The 18901-nt window shown below is 63.9% G+C and overlaps 3 protein-coding genes across 3 annotated transcripts; 2 read left to right on the plus strand and 1 right to left on the minus strand.

Moving 5' to 3' along the window:
• The first annotated feature begins 1534 nt into the window (after positions 1 to 1534).
• AEBP1 (AE binding protein 1) lies at positions 1535 to 8791 on the plus strand. The gene is made up of 21 exons (XM_051809463.1): positions 1535 to 1807; positions 1941 to 2387; positions 2615 to 2686; positions 3080 to 3151; positions 3271 to 3357; positions 4000 to 4119; positions 4223 to 4312; positions 4548 to 4631; positions 4707 to 4778; positions 4864 to 4973; positions 5049 to 5188; positions 5276 to 5360; positions 5440 to 5584; positions 5676 to 5764; positions 6057 to 6180; positions 6260 to 6456; positions 6817 to 6996; positions 7086 to 7425; positions 7518 to 7657; positions 7730 to 7829; positions 7911 to 8791. Exons 1-21 carry the CDS (start codon positions 1582 to 1584, stop codon positions 8459 to 8461), a joined length of 3471 nt encoding a protein of 1156 aa, XP_051665423.1. The 5' UTR covers positions 1535 to 1581; the 3' UTR covers positions 8462 to 8791.
• POLD2 (DNA polymerase delta 2, accessory subunit) lies at positions 8760 to 15350 on the minus strand. The gene is made up of 11 exons (XM_051809641.1): positions 15231 to 15350; positions 14375 to 14627; positions 11733 to 11854; positions 10753 to 10876; positions 10561 to 10675; positions 10219 to 10417; positions 10031 to 10111; positions 9553 to 9710; positions 9309 to 9436; positions 9135 to 9236; positions 8760 to 9058 (listed from the first exon to the last, which is right to left on the minus strand). Exons 2-11 carry the CDS (start codon positions 14592 to 14594, stop codon positions 8901 to 8903), a joined length of 1407 nt encoding a protein of 468 aa, XP_051665601.1. The 5' UTR covers positions 14595 to 14627; positions 15231 to 15350; the 3' UTR covers positions 8760 to 8900.
• A 38-nt stretch (positions 15351 to 15388) lies between these two features.
• Positions 15389 to 17472, plus strand: LOC127480974 (saposin-C-like). The gene is made up of 5 exons (XM_051809767.1): positions 15389 to 15934; positions 16270 to 16394; positions 16471 to 16581; positions 16660 to 16832; positions 17374 to 17472. Exons 1-4 carry the CDS (start codon positions 15886 to 15888, stop codon positions 16825 to 16827), a joined length of 453 nt encoding a protein of 150 aa, XP_051665727.1. The 5' UTR covers positions 15389 to 15885; the 3' UTR covers positions 16828 to 16832; positions 17374 to 17472.
• Positions 17473 to 18901: the final 1429 nt, after the last annotated feature.

The raw sequence follows: 18901 nt of genomic DNA on the forward strand, positions 1-18901 counted from the left end.
TGGGGCCCCCCAGCTCCCGGCAGGCCCCAGCATTGCTGGACAGTGAGTCATGGCCGGGGGGGGGCACATGTGTGACGAGGGGGGGCCACGCATGTGACGAGCACGGGAGGCCTGAGCTGCCACGTGGCCCCACCACCACCACGGCCCAGGGAGCCTGCGGGACCCGAGCGGGTGGGGGGCACCCAGTGCACCCCCCAACATCACCCTCTGCGCCCTCCAGCACCCCAGGGGGCACTCTAGGGGGGGCACACCCCAGCCTGAACCCCCGTCCTGGGCAGGGGGAGTGTCGGGGGGGGGTCACACGTGTGTAATGTGTGTGCAGCACGTGTGCAGGACGTGTGCAGTGTGCAGTGCACGGTCTCTGCGCGTGGTCCTGCCCCACACGCAGCTCGTCCTGTGTGCTCCGTGTGCAGCGTGTGCAGGGAGCCCGGGGCACTGCCAGGCAGGGGTGTGCAGTGCGTGTGCCGTGTGCTGTGCATGTCTCATGTGCGGTGTCTTCACGTGTGTAGTGTGTCCATGTGCTGCTCCAGACAACGGGGTTCCTGTGTGCTGTGCCTGCAGTGTCACGGGTGCAGGGGCTGTGCCCGGTCCCAGGGCAGACGCAGCACTGGCACCTGAGGCTCCGAGCCTGCATGTGCAGCACCCACAGAGGTGCAGTGGGTACAAATGGTGCAGGGGGACAGGGGGGACAAGGGAATGCAGGGGGTTCAGGGGTTGCAGGGGGTACAGGAGTGCAGTGGGTAGTGGGGGTTCAGGGTTTACAGCAGCACAGAGGGGTGGGTGGTACAGGGGTGCAGGGCTTATAGGGGCGCAGAGGTTACAGGGGTGCAGGGGTTACAGGGGTGCAGGGTGTGCCCTGTGCCTGCCTGTGCTGTGAGCACGGTGTCGGTGTCACTGCTGCGGGTGCAGCACCGGTGCCCAGCCCGGTGCCAGGCCTGAACCAGACGCCGCACGTGGGGCCACGGTGCCGGTGCCGTGTCGTGCTGGTCCCCACGCCGTGCCAGTGCTGATGCAATGCCAGCCCCTGCAGTCCAGGGTGCCCACAGCGCCAGTACAGTGCTGTGCCCCAGTCAGTGCCGGTGTGGGCTCGAGACCAGTCCCAGGCAGTGCCAGCGCAGTGCAGCGCGGGTCCCCTCAGTGCCGGTGTCACTGCAGTGCCAGTCCCGGTGCCAGTGCAGCGCGGGTCCCCTCAGTGCCAGTGTCACTGCAGTGCCAGTCCCGGTGCCAGTGCAGCGCGGGTCCCCGGCAGTGCCGGTGCCGGTGCCAGTGCCGGTACCAGGCAGCGCCAGTTCCGCACGGTGCCAGTGCAGGTCCCCGGCAGTCTCGGACCCGGTGCGGTGCCAGTACAGCATGTGACCAGCGACAGTGGCAGTGCCGGTGCCCATCCCGTTCAGTGCCATCCGGGTGCCGTTCAGTGCCAGCGCCATCCCGGTGCCGGTATCATCCCGGTGCCGTCCCGGTGCCGAGCGGGTCCCGGGGGCGCCGCCGCCTCTCGGAGCCGCCCCCGGCCGCAGCGCCGCCCCCAGCCCGCCCGCCCGGGGCTCTCGGGGCTCTCGGGGCGCGGGGCCGGTGCGGAGCGCGATGGTCCCGGCGGGGCCGCCCCGCTCCTGCCTCCTGTTGACGGCCGCGCTGCTGCCGCTGCTGCCGGTACCGGCACCGGGGGCTGCCCCGGGGCCCCCCGCGCTCACCGACGCCGAGATCGAGGAGTTTTTGCGGGGCTTCCTCGGGCCCGGGGACGGCGGGGACCGGGACGGGCACGGCACCGAGCTGAGCTTCGGCACCGACCTCAGCATCGGCACCGGCACCGGTGAGCGACCGGCACCGCCATCCCACGGGGAACGGGGGGAGGCGGGACGGGGGGGACCCCTCAGCCCGGCCCCACCGTCCCTCACCCCACCTCGGGGCGGCTGCCCCTCCTTTTCACCCCCTCCCTCCCCCAGACTCCCCAGGGCCGCTGACGGAGCCTGAGAAACCCAGGAAGGGGAAGAAGGAAAAACCCCCCAAGCCTCCCAAGAAGCCCAAGGAGAGACCCCGGAGCCCCAAGAAGGACAAAAACAAAGACAGGGACCGGAGCAAGGGCAAACCCCCCAAGAAACCCAAGGAAAAGCCACCGAAAGGCTCTGAAAACCCCCTAAAAGGCTCAGAAAAAAACCCCAAAGGCTCTGAAAAAACCCCAAAAGGCTCCAAAAAGCCCAAGGAGAAGCCACTCAAGGAGAAGTCACCCAAGGCCACCAAACCCTCTGGCAAGAAGCCACTGGTGCCACCAAGCTTCTCCCCAGAGCCCCCCACCACCCCACAGCCCCTGTGGGGCGAGGATGATGAGGGGGCACCTGAGTTCCTGGAGCCTTCACACTACAAAGAGGAGGAAGAGGATGGAGGTGGCCAAGGTGAGTTTTGGGGACATCCCTCACTGTGGGCTGTGTTGGGGTGGTGGGTCTCAGCAGAGCAGAGCATCACCCCATGTCCTGCTCAGCTGCCCTAGTGGCTTTGTCCCCCTGGAGTCCCCCTCTCTGTCCCCCTAACCTTCCTCTTCCTGCTGTAGGACAGGGTAGATGAGGGGCATGCTGGGACCCTGAGGGGCCCTTCCAGCCCCTCACTCTGTCCCTGTCCCCAGGGGAGCTGGAGGAGCCACAGAGTGAGCGCTGGGGGCTGGGCCGGGAGGACTGGGACCCCAAGCCCCAGCCAGGTGAGTGCCCAGCCCTCAGGGCCACCACCCTGTCTTGGGGCCACCCCACTGCAGCCTGGGGCCACCCCACTGCGCCTCGGTGCGACCTCCCTCTCCCCAAATGTCATCTCCTTGCACCCCAATGCCATCTCCCAGCTCCCCAGGGCCACTCCCTTGCAACCTACGGCCACCTCCCTATTCCCACTTGCCACCTTCCTGCACCCCTATGTCACCTCCCTAATCCTTAGTGTCACTTCCCTGTGTCCCAGTGCTGCCTCCCTGCATCCTGGTGCCACCTCCCTGAGTCCCAGTGCCACCACCTTGCACCCCAGGGCCACCTCCCTGCTCTCTGGTGTCCCCTTCCTGCACCCCAGTTCCACCTGTGCCCCTTCCCCCCGTGTCCCCTCTCTGCAGAGCTTCCCGAGGAGCCGGAGCCCCCGACTCTGGACTACAATGAGCAGCTGGAGCGGGAGGACTACGAGGACTGTACGGTGCTGGGGTGCAGGTGGGAGGACCACCAGGGTCCCCTGGCCTGCAGGGAGGGATGGAGGGGATGTCCCCCCCACCTTGCACCCCAAAGCCAGGGCCACCCTCTGTGTCCTCAGTCGAGTACATCCGGCGGCAGCAGAAGCCCCCCAAGCCCCCGAGCAGGAGGAGACCCGAGCGTGTCTGGCCCCAGCCTGAGGAGCCCCGTATGTGGGGGGACAAGGGGACACAGGGGCTGGCACCACTCGGGGTGAGGTTGGGGGACAGTCCCTAGCCTTGGGGACACAGGGGAACAGCATTTTGGGGCAGCCTAGAGCTGGGGTGGGCATGGGGTCAGCATAAAGGGTGTGGGGACCCCATAGGGGTGTGAGGACACTGTAGGAGTCTGGACATCTCTTGGTGGTTTGGGGGTGCCAGGGGATGTAGAGGGACGTAGGGACTCCAAAGGGACATGGAGACTCCATAGGGACAGAGGGATCCCACAGAAACGTGGGGGACCCCATAGGAACAGAAGGAACCCTGCAGGGACATGGGGACCCTGTATGGGCATGGAGGACCCCACAGGACACAGTATTCCCATTGGAGCATGGGGGACCCTCAGGGAGATGGTAGAGGTGTGGGGACCCCACAGGGGTATGGAGATCTCTTGGGGGCATGGGTGGAATATAGGGGGATCCACTGGAGACACAGGGACCCCACAGGTACATGGGGACCCCACAGAGGGGCATGCTGATCCCGTGGGGACCCCATAGGGGCATGGAGAACCCCATGGGGGCATAGTGGACCCTGCAGGAACACAGGGACCCTATTGCCTCCTCATCCCCAGCACAGCCCCTTCCCCCCACCAGGAGAGCCAGAGGAGCCCCCCCCACAGCCCCCCCTGCAGCCCCCCCCCCAGCCCCCCCTGCCTGGCCCAGTGACCGAAGGGGACTACGGTGAGGGCTTTGAGCCACCTGACTACGATGACTGTGAGTGACAACCTGGGAGGGAGGGGGCACCCCAGGACCCCCCATCACCCCTGCCCCCACCAGTCCCAGAGGGGTGTCCCAGCCCCCACCCTGTGCCCCCCAGTGACCTACGGGCTGCCCCCCCCGCCAAAGCTCCGCAAACATCCGGACAAGGATGACGGGATGGAGACAGACGAGGAGAAAATCAGACCCTGTGAGAGGGGGCGAGGGTGGTTGGAGGGATGGGCAGGGGCTGGGTGGGCCCATGGTGGGTGGCATGTCCCCAGAGTTGGTGGCAGAGCCACAGGGAGGGTGGCATGTCCCTGCAGTGGGTGACATGTCTGCATGGTGGGTGTCACATCCCCGGGGGGGTGGCATGTTCCTGGAACTGGTGGCACATCCCTGGGATGAATGTCACGTCCCTGGGGTGGGTGTCGCCTCCCCAACAGCAAAGCCCAAGAAAGGCAGCAGCAGCAAGGAGGAGGAGGAGGAGGAGGAGCCCTGGGCAGAGGAGAAGGGCCAGGACCGCAAAGGTGGGTGCCAGTCCCCATCCCTGTCCCCCCACTCCCATCTCCATCCCTACCCCCCTCACTGTGCCCCTTTCCCAGGAAAAACCAAAAAACCAGGAGGGAAGAAGTGGGATCCAGATGAGGAGTGGACCCCTCCAGCAGAGAAGACAAGTGAGTGTCCCCATTTCCAGAACTGATGGGGACACCCTGCTGTGGGGGGAATGCTCATCACTCCCTCTCCCCCCGCTGTCCCCAGGATGTCCCCCAATCGGGCTGGAGTCCCACCGCATCGAGGATGACCAGATCCTGGCCTCCTCCATGCTGCGCCACGGGCTGGGCGCCCAGCGTGGCCGCCTCAACATGCAGGTGAGGGTCACCCCTCCCACCCATCCGGGGCTGACAGTGACACCCTCACGCACGTCCCGCTCACTGTCCCCCCAGGCGGGCACCAACGAGGACGATTTCTTTGACGGGGCGTGGTGTGCCGAGGACGACAGCCGGGCGCACTGGCTCGAGGTGGACACTCGCCGCATCACCATGTTCACCGGCGTCATCACCCAGGGGCGCGACTCCCAGATCCAGTACGGGGACATGGGGGTGGAGGTGGGGACACAGGCAGGGGGGAGTGGGGGGAGTGGGAGTCCCAACCTGTCCCTGTCCCCTTGCAGTGATGACTTTGTCACCAGCTTCTACGTGGGCTTCAGCAACGACAGCCAGCACTGGGTGATGTACAGCAATGGCTACGAGGAGATGGTGGGGACCCCAGACCAGGCTTGGGGGGGGACATGGGGACAATGGGGACCCTCTCGAGTACATCTCCCCCCCTTGGCAGATGTTTTATGGCAATGTGGACAAGGACACTCCAGTGCTGAGCGAGTTCCCTGAGCCGATGGTGGCCCGGTACATCCGCATCTACCCCCAGCGCTGGAATGGGAGCCTCTGCCTGCGCCTCGAGGTCCTGGGGTGCCCCCTTTCCGGTAACAGTCACTCCGAAGCAGCCTGGGGGGCTATGGTGGGGTGGCAGCTCTCCAGCTGTCCCCCACCACTGTGTCCCTGACCCCTCCACAGCCATCAGCAGCTACTACACCCAGCAGAACGAGGTGACTTCCACGGACAACCTGGACTTCCGACACCACTCCTACAAGGACATGAGACAGGTGGGCACTGCTGGGGGGCAGATCCGCTGGGGGGTGGGATCCTCTGTGGGGGGTGGGACACTCCATGAACACATCCATGGGCTGGGATCCTCCATGGGGTAGACACGGCCATGGTCATGGGATCCATCACGGTGGTGGAATCCTCTGTGGGGGTTGGATCCTCCATGGGGGTGGGCACCTCCTTGGGGGTGTGCAGCTTGGTGGGGGATGGGATCCTCCATGGTGCTGGAATCGTCTGTGGGGGGTGGACTTATCCCCCCAAGTGCTGCCCCCATTTCCACCCGCCCTGCAGCTGATGAAGGTGGTGAACGAGGAGTGTCCCACCATCACCCGCATCTACAACATCGGCAAGAGCTCACGGGGGCTGAAGATCTACGCCATGGAGATCTCTGACAGCCCGGGCGAGCATGAGACAGGTGGAGGGAGCGTGGGGGGTGCAGGGGGCGCCAGCTATGGTCCCTGGCATTGGCTGACCCTGCTCACCCCCTGCCCCAGGTGAGCCCGAGTTCCGGTACACGGCGGGGCTGCACGGGAATGAGGCCCTGGGCCGGGAGCTGCTGCTGCTGCTGATGCAGTTCCTGTGCAAGGAGTACCAAGATGGGAACCCCCGTGTGCGGGGCCTGGTCACTGACACCCGCATCCACCTCGTCCCCTCCCTCAACCCTGACGGCTACGAGCTGGCCCGCGAGGCGGTGAGGGGACAGCGGGGTGGGATGTGGGTGGTGGGATCGGCCATGGGGCAATGGGATGGGTCAGTGGAGCAGCGGGGTAGTGGGGATGGGATGTGGTGCAGTGGGATGAGATGGCAGAGTGGTAGGATGCTGCCCTCCCCTTGCAGCTCACTGCTGCCCTGGGCTGGTGGCAGGGCTCCAAGCCGGGCAACTGGGATGTCAGGGCAGGGGATGAGACCTGGAACGGTGGGATGGGATGGTGGGGAGCTGGGATGGGATGGCAGAGTGGTGGAATGGGACAGGATGGAAGAGCAGGGGATGGGATGTGGGTGGTAGCATGCAGCTCTCCTTGGGCTCACCGCTGTCCTGGGCCATCCACAGGGCTCTGAACTGGGCAACTGGGCGCTGGGCCATTGGACAGAGGAGGGCTTCGACCTCTTTGAGAACTTTCCCGACCTGGCCTCAGCGCTGTGGGCAGCGGAGGAGAGGCGGCTGGTGCCCCACCAGTTCCCCAATCACCACATCCCCATCCCGGAGCACTACCTGGCTGAGGATGCGGCAGTGAGCACGGAGGGGGGTGTGGAGGTGGGGCAGGGAAGGGGAGGAGGTGACAGGGGGGTAACACTTCCCACCCTGTGCCCACCTCACAGGTGGCGGTGGAGACACGGGCTGTCATGGCATGGATGGACAAGAACCCCTTCGTGCTGGGAGCCAACCTGCAGGGCGGGGAGAAGCTGGTGTCCTTCCCCTTTGACATGGCCCGGCCCAGCCCCCCGACGCCGGCAGCTGCCCCTCGCCCACTGGACTATGAGGACGAGCATCCCGAGCTGCAGGAGACGCCCGACCACGCCGTGTTCCGCTGGCTCGCCATCTCCTATGCCTCAGCACACCTCACCATGACTGAGACCTTCCGTGGGGGCTGCCACGCGCAGGACGTGACTGACGCCATGGGCATCGTGCAGGGCGCCAAGTGGCACCCCCGGGCTGGCAGTAAGTTGGGGCCCGTGGCACAGCTGCCCTGTGACCCCACTGCAGGAATGTGAGTGAGCGGCTGGCTGGGCACATGTCCGTGTGTCTTGCAGGCATGAATGACTTCAGCTACCTTCACACCAACTGCCTGGAGCTGTCTGTCTACCTGGGCTGCGACAAGTTCCCCCACGAGAGTGAGCTGCAGCAGGAGTGGGAGAACAACAAGGAGTCTCTGCTCACCTTCATGGAGCAGGTATGTGTTGGGACACGGTCAAGGCCACCCCACCTGCCCCACACGGTTTTGCTCATCCCTTTCCTCACCCAGGTCCATCGTGGAATCAAGGGCATAGTGACAGACCAGCAGGGAGAGCCCATTGCCAACGCCACCATCGTGGTGGGGGGCATCAACCACAACATCAAAACAGGTAGGGGGCTGTGAAATGTGGGCAGGCTGCTGGCAGCCCTGCACCGCCTCTGTCCCACCCGGCTGCCCTCTGTAATCACAGCCAGCGGTGGGGACTACTGGCGCATCCTGAACCCGGGCGAGTACCGTGTGTCGGCACGGGCCGAGGGCTACAATCCCAGCGTCAAGACCTGCCACGTCCTCTACGACATTGGGGCCACCCAGTGCAATTTTGTCCTGTCCCGCTCCAACTGGAAGCGCATCCGGGAGATCATGGCCATGAATGGGAACCGGCCGATCCGCCTCGTGGTGCCCGGCCGGCCCATGACACCCCGCGAGCGCCTGCGCCTGCGGATGCGCCTCCGGCACCGCATGCGGCTGCGGGAGCAGCTGCGGCTGCGGCGCCTCAATGCCACCACAACCACCAGTGGCCCCACAGCCCCGCTGGCCACCACGGCCCTGCCCTTCCCCTTCAGCAGCACAGCCTACACGCCCTGGAGCCAGGAGCCGCCCACGGCCGGCACCTGGGAGATGGACACCGAGACAGAGGTGGTCACCGAGCTGGTGACAGAGATGGAGGGCTGGGAGCTGGGCACGGGGACAATGCAGCCTCTCACCACAGCTGAGACCTACACAGTGAACTTTGGGGACTAGGGATGCTCAGGCCTTTGCTCTGCTTCAAGCCACGGTCAGATGCCCCAGCATTCACTTCCAACATCTTCCCTGAGCCTGGGCAGCTGCTCCCAGTGGGCTCCAGCCCTTCACCTTGCTGCTTCCCTGGACTGAGGGCATTGGCCTTCACAGCTGGGCGCTGTCAGGGACATGCTACCCCGTCCCTCGGGGCTGGGCAGTGCCAGCTCACTGTCCCTGTCCCAGTGGCATGGCAGGGGTGGTCCCGCTCGCCGGGGCAGGGCCCACAGAGGCGGGCACAGCCCCTCTCCCATCCACACAGTTTCGTTACACAAATAAATCAAGTTATATTGGTATGAGCATTTTGTCCCTCCAGTGCCCCCCTCCCAGAGGACAGATAAGGGTGGTCGGTGCCAGGACCCCCTGAGGGGTGGGGGCAATGGAGACCATGCCCTCCCTGTGGTCAGTGCCCAACTTCCATGTCCCCGTCCTCGTCCTCGTCCCCAAAGCCGGAGAAGGTGATGGGCTGGCAGGTGAGGTTGCGCAGGTTGACGAGGCAGGCGGTCTGCGTGGTGCTGAAGTCGGGCACTGTCACCAGTAGCACCCGTTGCCCCTCTGCCCCTGTGAACACAGGCGGGTGTCAGGTGGAGGAGCCCCACGGCACCTCCCAGCCCCCCACAAGGATCTGCAGGAGCACCTTGGAGCAGTTTGGACTGGAAGCGGGGTGCGTTCCCACAGAAGTAGACGTGAGGGCACTCGGTGAGGATGAACGGGTCCGATTTGTAAAACGGGTAACAGCCTGGGGGGGATGAGAATTAGGGGGGGACCTGCAACCCTGGGGAGGGTGACCCCCCCCAAGTCCTTGCTGTACCTAGGGTGTCCGGGGCTGTGGGGCTGATGTGTCCTGCCAGCAGTGTCCACTCCAGGATCTCCAGGTAGTCATCCATGCTGCTGTATTTGAAGATGTCACTGACATTTTGTCCTGATGTCCCCAAAAACCTATATTTTTGGGGTAAGAAGGGGAGATTTGGATGCTGGACATGCAAGGACATGCTCTGCAGTGCTGTGCTGCTGACAGCTGTCACCAGATCTGGTGGCACACTAGCTTTGTTTACCTGACACCATCCAGGTTGGCCTGGTAGGGGTTGGTGACAAGGTGGAGCGTGGCATAGGGGCTGGCCAGGGGCAGCATGCAGCGGTGCAGTGGCTGCTGTGGCAGCGTGTAGTTGGTGGGGTCGAACTCCCCGGGCATCACATCCACAGGCACCGAGGTCTGCGGGCAGAGCAGGGATCAACAGGGCAGCCAAAATGCCCTCTGAGGGGGCTCAGAGCAAAGCCCTGGTGTCACTCCTGCCCCTTTCCCACAGGACACTCCACTTGGTTTCACCATGGAGGCTAGATCCTGAGAGAAGGATCTGGAGCTGGGTTTTGTGCTGCCTCTCTCTAGGAGGTGCTCAAAGGGAAGGTGGGTGCTGGGGAAGGGGGTTTGCCACCCCACACCCTGGGCTGATAGCAGTGCTGCTCCCCTGCCTCAGGAACTAGGCTCCCTCACCCAAAAGGAACCCGATTCCCTGGCCAACCCCGAGCACTCACGCAGAGCTGCAGCAGGATCTCATCCAGCATCTTCACGGCCTCCACGCTTGCTGCCTGAGTCTTCTTGGTCAGATACTTGGCCTGGGTGAGCAGGGAGACAGTGAAGAACAACCCCGTGTGCCCTCTGCCCCCTCCCCACATCATCCCGGCGCCTCAGAAGCTCTGTGAGCCCCCCCTCGCCGCTGTACCTTGTTGATGGTGTCCCGGCTCTGCGTGTTCTGGCTCAGCAGGTTCCCTGCCAGGATGACTCGGGAGATGTGGGCGGCACAGCTTTGCTCGCCCTCGGCGCCCAGCTGCCCTGTCACTACATCCACCAGCAGCTGGGTGCTCAGCAGGGCCTCCCCGCTCCCACTGCCCAGCCCCAGCCCTGAGGCCAGCAGCACAAACCTGGATGGATGGAGAGGCTTGGGCAGCGTGCCATGCTCCCAAACCAAGGGGCATCACAGAGCCAGGGCAGGGGGCACAACCGCCTCCACCAGCCCTCTTGGCAGGGCAGGGACACAGTGCCAGCCCTGCTCCTGCTGACTCACCGGTCAGAGGTGGGCCCGTTCCAGGGCAGGGGTGGTGGCAGGTCAGCGAAGCAGTGATCCTCTACCAGGAACCTGCCATCGTCCTGCTCGGAGCCGTACACAGCCACGATGGTCCCTGGGACAGAGTGGGCAGTCAGCCCTGGTCAGCACCCGTGGGGTGGGTCCCACTGTGGAGCCACCGCTGGCCCTTACCTGTCACCAGCCTCTGCACATCAATGGCTCCTTCCAGCTTAATCCGCTGCAGCTCATCCTCCAGGATCAGCTCATCTGAGGGCTGGATGTACTTGGGCAGGGGCGGCTGAGGCACCAGGTTGTGCTGCAGGGTGGGCAGGGACAGCTCTGACAGCCTCAGTGAGGACCAGTGGCCCCCAGGGACCTTTTCCTGCCCCAGGTCCCCCCACCAGCATGGCCAACACCCCAGCTGGAGTCCCCCCGGATGGGCAGGTTTCACTCAGCGCTTCCCTGCAGCGTCCTGAACGTGAGCCCCATCCAAGGAGGAAGCAGCTCAGATGGGTGGTGGGAGCTTTAAACTTCCCAACATGAGCTAGCTGGGAGGAGACGGGCCCCTGGCACTGCATAGGGATGCCAGAGCTTCCCTGACACCCCCCTCATCCCCCTCCCCTGTTGGCAGGGAAAGGGGGTTGTGTCACCAACCCCTTGGATCCAAACTCTTTGAGGGTTGGAAAATCACTGAGTGAGGGTGGTGGCAAACAGGGGGAAACAGCTTCAGATGGACAAAGGGTGGATTTGGATCAGATATGGGCAAGGAATTCTTCCTTGTGAGGATGGTGAGACATTGGCACAGGCTGCCGAGAAAAGCTGTGGATGCCCCATCCCTGGAAGTGTTCCAGGCCAGGCTGGATGGGGTTCAGAGCAACCTGGTCTAGTGAAAGGTGTTCCTGCCCGTGGATGAGCTTTAAGGTCTCTCCCAACCCAAACCATTCCATGATTCCATAAGCACCACACACAGAAACATGCTGGCACCAAGAAATGCCACCAAGCTGGCCTCCAGAGACACAGCAGGCACAGCCCACCTACCCAGCTGTAATCCCTGCCAGTTCCCTGGCCACAGTGAGCACCGGGAAGCCGCGAGCTCCAACATGTGCTGGCACATCCCCTGAGCTGTAGGGAGGAGGTGGAGGGGGTGCATCAGGGGAGTGTCCCTCCATTACCTCCTCGCTGATCTCCTGCAGGATGGAGGGCTGGAGCTGCATGGCCTTGAAGAGCGTCCCCACCACGCAGCACTTCTCGCCCACCTGCAGCTCCGACAGTTTCCGCAGCACGGCATCGTTCCCTGCGGAGCAATGGGGGTCAGTGGCCTCGGGGTGGTGGGGGCACGGCGCAGGGTTGGGGGAAGCAGCTGGAACGGCCCCAGCGCCGAGGCCAGCGAGAAGCAGCGGGAATGTTGGGAAGCCTCCTGATTTTCCTCGAGGCACAGTGCCGAGAGGACATGTGTGGGCCAGATGGGGCCAAGGAGCATTCCAGAGCCTGCAGGCATTTCCTCTGCACTGGAGGGGAAAGCTGGGTAGTGACAGGGGCTGGGAGACCCACAGCTCCTTGGGACAGTGTGTTTAGGTCCCAGGAACAGCTCTGCCCAGGAAGGGTCCAGGATGCGTTGCTCCTGCCCTTGGGCATGGAGGGGCTGGTGTTCCTGCTCCCCACCCAGGACATGATCCAAACATCCTACTTGGAGCTGACAGGCAGATCACTCATCACTTCCAAACCTGACCTCTGCCAGGGTCAGATCCTCCACATCAGATACCTGCTGGAATTCAGGATCCCCATCACAGCCAGGGAAGATCCTGGCATGCTGACAGGACCTTGGGCTTTAGGCAAGGATCCTCAGGGGATCTGGGCTGGGGGAACCAGCACAAGCCTTGGGAGCTGCAAGGAGCTCTGTGGCTGAGGAGCAAAAATCTCCCTCACCACAAACTGAGCCCAAAATTTCTCACCCCACTCCCAGGGACCCAGAGGTGTCCCAGCCCCATCTGGTATGTAGCTGTGGGACTGTCATTTCCAGTTTAAACCAGCCTGTGAAGCCCATCTCAAGCCTTGGGCCCTGGACAGGGGGGACCAGCTCCTGGGCTCCTCTCCCACAACAACACTGCCCATGGTGGCTCCCCATCCTTTCTGGGTGACATTTCCCCTCCCAGAAATCTCCCTTTGCCCATCTCATGCTGCTGAACATGACTCCTGTCCTGGGGAGAGCACCCTGCTACCAACCCTGGCACCCCAGGTTGGAAACATGGATTCCCGAGCCCAGGAATGCAAACACTCTGAGTTAGAACAAAATCAATCCCATTGGAACTTTCTTATTCTTGGCTTGGACCCCTCAAAATGTGTGTTCAGGGGGAGGGAGGCTGTGCTCTCCTGATTTTTGCCTGCAGGCGCTTCCTGCTTGGAGACAAACACCCGAAATCTGGTCCCATCCTAGGACTGTGGGAGGGGGAACTTTACAAACTCCTGGGTCCTGTCACACTTGGCAAAGGCCAAGGAATGACATCTGCTGTCGGACCAGTGCTGGCTTTGCCTCCCCTTGGCTCCACGGGGATGGAGAGAGCAGGAGAACAGGAGTCCGGCCCAAAAGCCTCCACCAAAAGGGTTTTTGCCCATAGAAGGGCAAAGCTGAGGGAAATTCGATCTCAGACGTGCCCAGGCCAGGGGGGTGAGGGGGGGCAGAGCCGCGGTATTGCTTCATCCCGCGGACGGAAACTCTGAGTGCAAGGGTCCCACCCACGGACCACAAGCCCCCCTGGGCCAGGAAATGGCCCCCCTGGCAAAACCAGCCCTTCCCACCCAGCTGCACCCCCCTTACCCCACTTCCTGGCCAGGGTCCCCCACCCCCACCCAGACAAACCTCACACTCAACTCCTGCTCCTGAAAGTGCCCGAAAAAGAGTCAGGGCCCCCCTGCACACATTCCCTTCTATCTCTGATGGGGAAGGCAGTTCGTCCCAAGGTCAGAACTCCAGGTGGGAGCTGCAGCAGGAAGTCCCTGGATGATCCCATCATTGCAGTGCATCTCAGAGCTGGGGGGCTGAGCTGTTTGGAGTGGGCTCTGCCAACACATTCCCTGCCAAGAGTGTAAAACGCTGCTGGAGACTGGGACAACTGAGCAAATTGGGGCTTCTCACATTGCAGGAAGGTTGCAGGTGGATCCCAACCTGGCAGGGATGGATCTCCCCCACTGCAGGGATGGCTGCTTCACCCCCACAAGGATGGATTTTCCCTGGCAGGGATGGATTCCCTCAGAGGGATTGATCTCCCTCCCCCCCATCAGGGATGGATTCCCCACCCAGTCTGGGATGCCTGCAGGGTACATCCAGCCAGAGGATGAGAACACTCATGCACTTTTGGACTCAGATTTAAATCTGGTAAACTGGAGGTAAAATCCTAATACAGGTGCTTTTTTGCCAAGGCCACCCATGTCCCCAAGTGCCACATCCCCAAGTCAGTTAAATCCCCCCAGGGATGGAGACTCCACCCCTGCCCTGGACAGCCCTTTCCATGAAGGAATTTCCCCAGTATCCAACCTGACCCTCCCCTGGCACAGCTTGAGGCCGTTCCCTCTCCTCCTGTCCCTTGTTCCCTGGGAGCAGAGCCCGACCCCCCCCGGCTCCCCCCTCCTGTCAGGGGGTTGCAGAGCCAGAAGGTCCCCCCTGAGCCTCCTTTGCTCCAGGCTGAGCCCCCCCAGCTCCCTCAGCTGCTCCTGCTGCTCCAGCCCCTTCCCAGCTCTGTTCCCTTCCCTGGACATGCTGCAGCCCCCCGGTGTGTTTCCTGGGCAGGGTGCCGACCAGCAGGGTGCCCCAGCTCACCCCAGCGGCCCCGCGCGCGGCGCTCCAGCGTTGGGCGCATGCCGGCGAGGCGCACGGCGTACACGTGCGCGTACTGGCGGCCGAAGCTGCGCTCGCCCGGCCGGAACGGCCCTGAGCAGTCCGAGTAGCCCAGCACTGGCACCCTGGGGAACGTGGGGGGCTCGGCTGAGGGGGGGCCCAGCAGCCCCTGCGCCGTGGGCGCCACCTGCTCGGAGAACATGGCCTGGAGTCCACAGGGGGTCTAACGGCACCTCTAGAAAACAAACGGGGTGAATTTGGGATCACTGTCACCCCAAGACACCACAGGCTCTCCCACCCCCCAAAACACAAACCATGTCCTCGTCTGACCCTCCCTCCACACATTGCACCCCTTCAGCCTCCCTTCCTTCCCTCCCCAGGGCATCCCCAACCTCATCCCGGTGCCAGGACCATCCCACCTCCTCCTAAAATCCACACCCCCGCAGCAAGACACCTGAAGCCCCCTCCAAATGCACCCTGGCCCCTGGAGCCGCCCCGCCTCCCCCCCCCCAAATGGATCCCGAGCGCTGCACAGCTCCCGGGACACCCCCTGGCACCAGCGCCCCCCAGGACAGCCCCTACACGCTCCCCCGCGCACAAAGAGCCCCCCAGGGCCCTCCGTGGCTTCAGGGCCCCTCCGGTACCAGTGCTCCCCCAAGACAACTCCAAACATACTCCTCCTGGCACGACCCCCGGCCGCGGAACTGCGACCCCCCCGCACACGTCCCTGGCACCAGGGACCCCCCGAGGACGCCACAGCCCCCCCCAGCCACCCGAACCAACCTCCCTAACCAGGGTCCCCCCGGCCCCCAAACGGGGGGTCCCGCCGTGCACGTACGGGGTCAGAGGTCAGAAGTCAAGGGTCGGGGGTCGCCGCCGGCACCGGGACCCGCCATGGAGGGGCGGGGCCGGGAAAAGGCGCGAACGCCCCAAACCCGGAAGCAGCGTGACCACATGGAGGAAGTGACGTCTGCGATCGCCATGGCAACCGGGGGGCGGACCCGCGGGGGCACCAGGACCGACCCCCACAGGGGACGCCAGACTGAGCCCGGGGGGACACTGAGCCCAAGCCTCGCTACTCCCCAGTCAGAGCCCGGACGAGACGAAGGGGACCCTGGGATGGAGCCCACGGGAGTCGGGCCACACCCCTCTGCCCCACACTTTGGGGGCTCACGGGATACCCTCGTGTGTCCCCGCACAGCCCCGCAGCTCCCCTGCTCCTGCAGCTGGCGGGGTGGGGACCCCTGAGCCCCCCGTGTTCCCCCCAGCCCCCCCGTGTTACCCCGAATCCCCCCTGGGCCCCCCCGCGTCCCCTTCCTGCAGGGGCGGAGGTGTGAGGCAGGAAGGGCTCTGGGGAACAGAGATGCTCTGTTTTAAGGGGGTTTGGGGTTTTGGCCCCCCCGCCCCTGCAGCCCATGGCCCCGCTATAAAAGGTGTCCAGGACACAGGCTGTCAACCGCTGTCACCCACTGCCACCCCCTCAGCAGTTCGACATGGCTGCCAAAAGCTCGACCCTTCTTTTGGTGCTGGTGGTGGTCGGAGGTAATGGGGACCCTTCTGCCTTCCACGGGGGATGGTCACCCCCGGGTGGAGGGACAGGGGACACCTGAGGACAGCGGGAATGACAGCCTGGATGGCTGTGCCTGGGGGAATAGGGTCTGTGTGGGGACCTGGGGGTGGCAGGGATGGGGTCGGCATGGGGACAGGCATCCAGGGATGGGGGAGAGAGGAAGAGGGGACAGGCAGGAGGGGTGGTGAGGATGGTGCTAAGCACCTGGGGCTGGTGGTTCAGGGTTCTGGGCACCCTCGGGGGCCTCGGGGAGCTCAGTGACAGGCCCCCAGCCCATGGCCACACTCACTGTTCTGTCCCCGTGCAGCGGCACAGGCTGTGGCCCCCCTGCCCTGCCAGGGTGACCCCACATCCCGGTGCCAGGACACGGCCATGGCCACACGCTGCAGCCAGGAGCGGCAGCGCCAGGACCTCTGGGACAGCCTGGCCCTGGTGAGCACCCACCCCCCACTCCTGCCAGGGCCACCCCGGGGTCCGGGCAGCCCTGACAGTCTGCGTGTCCCCACAGGGGGATGAGGCCGACAGGGACGACGTGGGGCGGGACCGGAGGATTAAGTGCAGCCTGTGCACCAAGGCACTGAAGAAGATACAGACGCTGGCGGGTGATGACCCTGACGAGGTGAGGGGTGACAGGGGCCTGGAAGGCTGGGGCAGGGGCCATCTGCCCACGGCCCCCTGACCCACGTGGCCATGGCAGGCTGCAGTGACAGCGGCACTGAAGAAGGGCTGCCGGTTGCTGGGCCGGTTCCTGGGCAGGCAGTGCCAGAAGCTGGTGAGCCAGTACCAGGACCAGATCAGCCAGGGGCTGCAGAACGGGGACACACCCCGGGACATCTGTACCACCATGGGCATCTGCAAGGCCTGAGCATGGTCAGTGCCCACCTGTACCCTGATCCTACAGCCCATGTCCTTCACCCCATGTCCTGATCCTGCACCCCACACCCTGATCCTGCACCTCACATCCTGATCCTACACCCCCCTGATCCTACACCCTGTATCCTGATTCTGCACCCCATGTCCTGCACTCCACATCCCGATCCTGCACCCCACATCCCAATCCTGCACCCCATATCCCGTTCCCCCACCCTGTGTCTTGTACCCTGTATCCTGCACCCCACACCCTGATCCTGCACTCTGTGTCCTGCACCCCATATCCTGATCCTGATCCCACATCCCCCACCCTGAATCCCACACTTTGTACCCCACATCCTGCACCCCACAGCCTGATCCCACACCCTGCACCCCACACCTGCCTGGGGAGTGGTTGGAGGTCCTGTGCCTTCTCTGCTGCCCTCCTGTAGGATGGGAGTGAGCTAGAGCACCCCAGAATGTGTCCTGGAGCAGGGGGAGGGCTGGAGGAGCTGCTTCCACTGGCCTCCAACTCACTCCCTGCTCTTTCCTGTCTCCACAGGGTGCAGCCCCAAGTGACCCACGAACCCCAATGTCCCCCCAGCCCCTGATGCCCCCCAGCCCCGACCCCCCCTCCCCCACAATAAAGTCCCTCCTCTGGCTGTGTGTCTCACATTTTTCTGCCCCAGGGGGACTTGGTGACAAGGGCACATGGCACGCACCTGGTACTGGCCCTGGCCTGGCACCAGCAGGGCAGAGGGGACACTGGAGGTGCCAGCAGTCGCATGGGTGTCCCTTGGGGGGTGTAGCAAGCAGTTCCCTCTGCACACTCGAGTGGCCCCAGCTGTCACTGTCCCCTCCCTGGGCACCAGCACAGCCCCATGCCTGGCACTGCATCTGTTCACACACTTGGCACTGGCACTGGCACCAGCTCGCCACTGGCACTGCCACTAGCTTGGGATCATCCTCACTGTCCCCAACATGTGGCACTGGCACTGTCCCCACCGAGCACAGGGAATCCCTTCATCAGCCCCAGCCAATCAGAGCACAGGGAATCCACTTTTGGCCATGGCCAATGAACACAGGAAGCCTGAGCTGCTGCTGGCTGCAGCCAATCAAATCACGGGGAATCCTGCTGGCTGAGGGCTGCAGCCAATCAGAGCAGAGGGATCTCCTCCAATGGGTTGTGGGGATCCCAGTGCCACCTGTGGGTCTGGAGGCTTCAGGGGTGGCACAGCTGGGGTGGCCTTGTCCCTTGGGGTGATGCAGACTCCCCCAGTGTCCCCAATGTCCCCAGCCCTCCAGGGTGCCCCCGCAGCCCTGGGGTGATCCTCTGCTTTGGGGGAACACCAAGACCCCGCAGTAGCCCCAGACCTCTGGTTTGGCCCCACACCCTGTGGTGTCCCAGCCCCCCCGGGTGGCCCCAGATGCCCAAGGGTGACCCCAACACGCTGAAATGTCCCTACATCCTGGGGTGCCCCTATTGCCCAAGGTGACATGGGAGAGACCCCTGAGGTGGCTCCAAATATTCCATGGTGTCCCCGGGCCCCCAAGATGGTCTATAACATGGGATGGCCCCACACCCAGGGCTGGCCCCAATACCCTGAGTCACAGACCATGAGGTGCCCCAAACCCCCAAAGGGATCCCAACACCCTAGGGTATCCCAGGAGGACCCCAACACCCTGGGGTGCTCCAGACCCTCAGGGGGACCCAAAACTGGGTTGCCCCCAGAGCCTTTAGGGAACCACAACATGTTGGGGTACTGCCAGATCCTTAGAGGGACCCCAACACCCTGGGGTGCCCTCGACCCCCAGAGGGGACCTAACACTGCTCCAAACCCTTGGTGAACTTGCACCTCTGGGGTGCCCCAGACCTTTCAGGGAACCCTACCACCCTACCTTGGACCCTGATTTTTATCCTCCCCCTTATTGCCCCAAGCTAAATCGGGAAGGGACTGAGCAGTGGCACTCTGGAGCATGGAAAAGCCCCGGAGGGCACTTGTGTGCCCCTCTGTTCAGGGTGGGCTGGGACCCACAGGGTTTTGGGGTGCTGCTGCTGGTGGAAGCGAGATTTAGCCTTGTTATGCCCA

The sequence above is a fragment of the Manacus candei genome, unplaced genomic scaffold (genome assembly GCF_025592945.1).
Source record: "Manacus candei isolate 608988 ecotype Guabito, Panama unplaced genomic scaffold, ASM2559294v1 h1tg000006l, whole genome shotgun sequence".
In the NCBI taxonomy this organism is placed as follows: Eukaryota; Metazoa; Chordata; class Aves; order Passeriformes; family Pipridae; genus Manacus; species Manacus candei.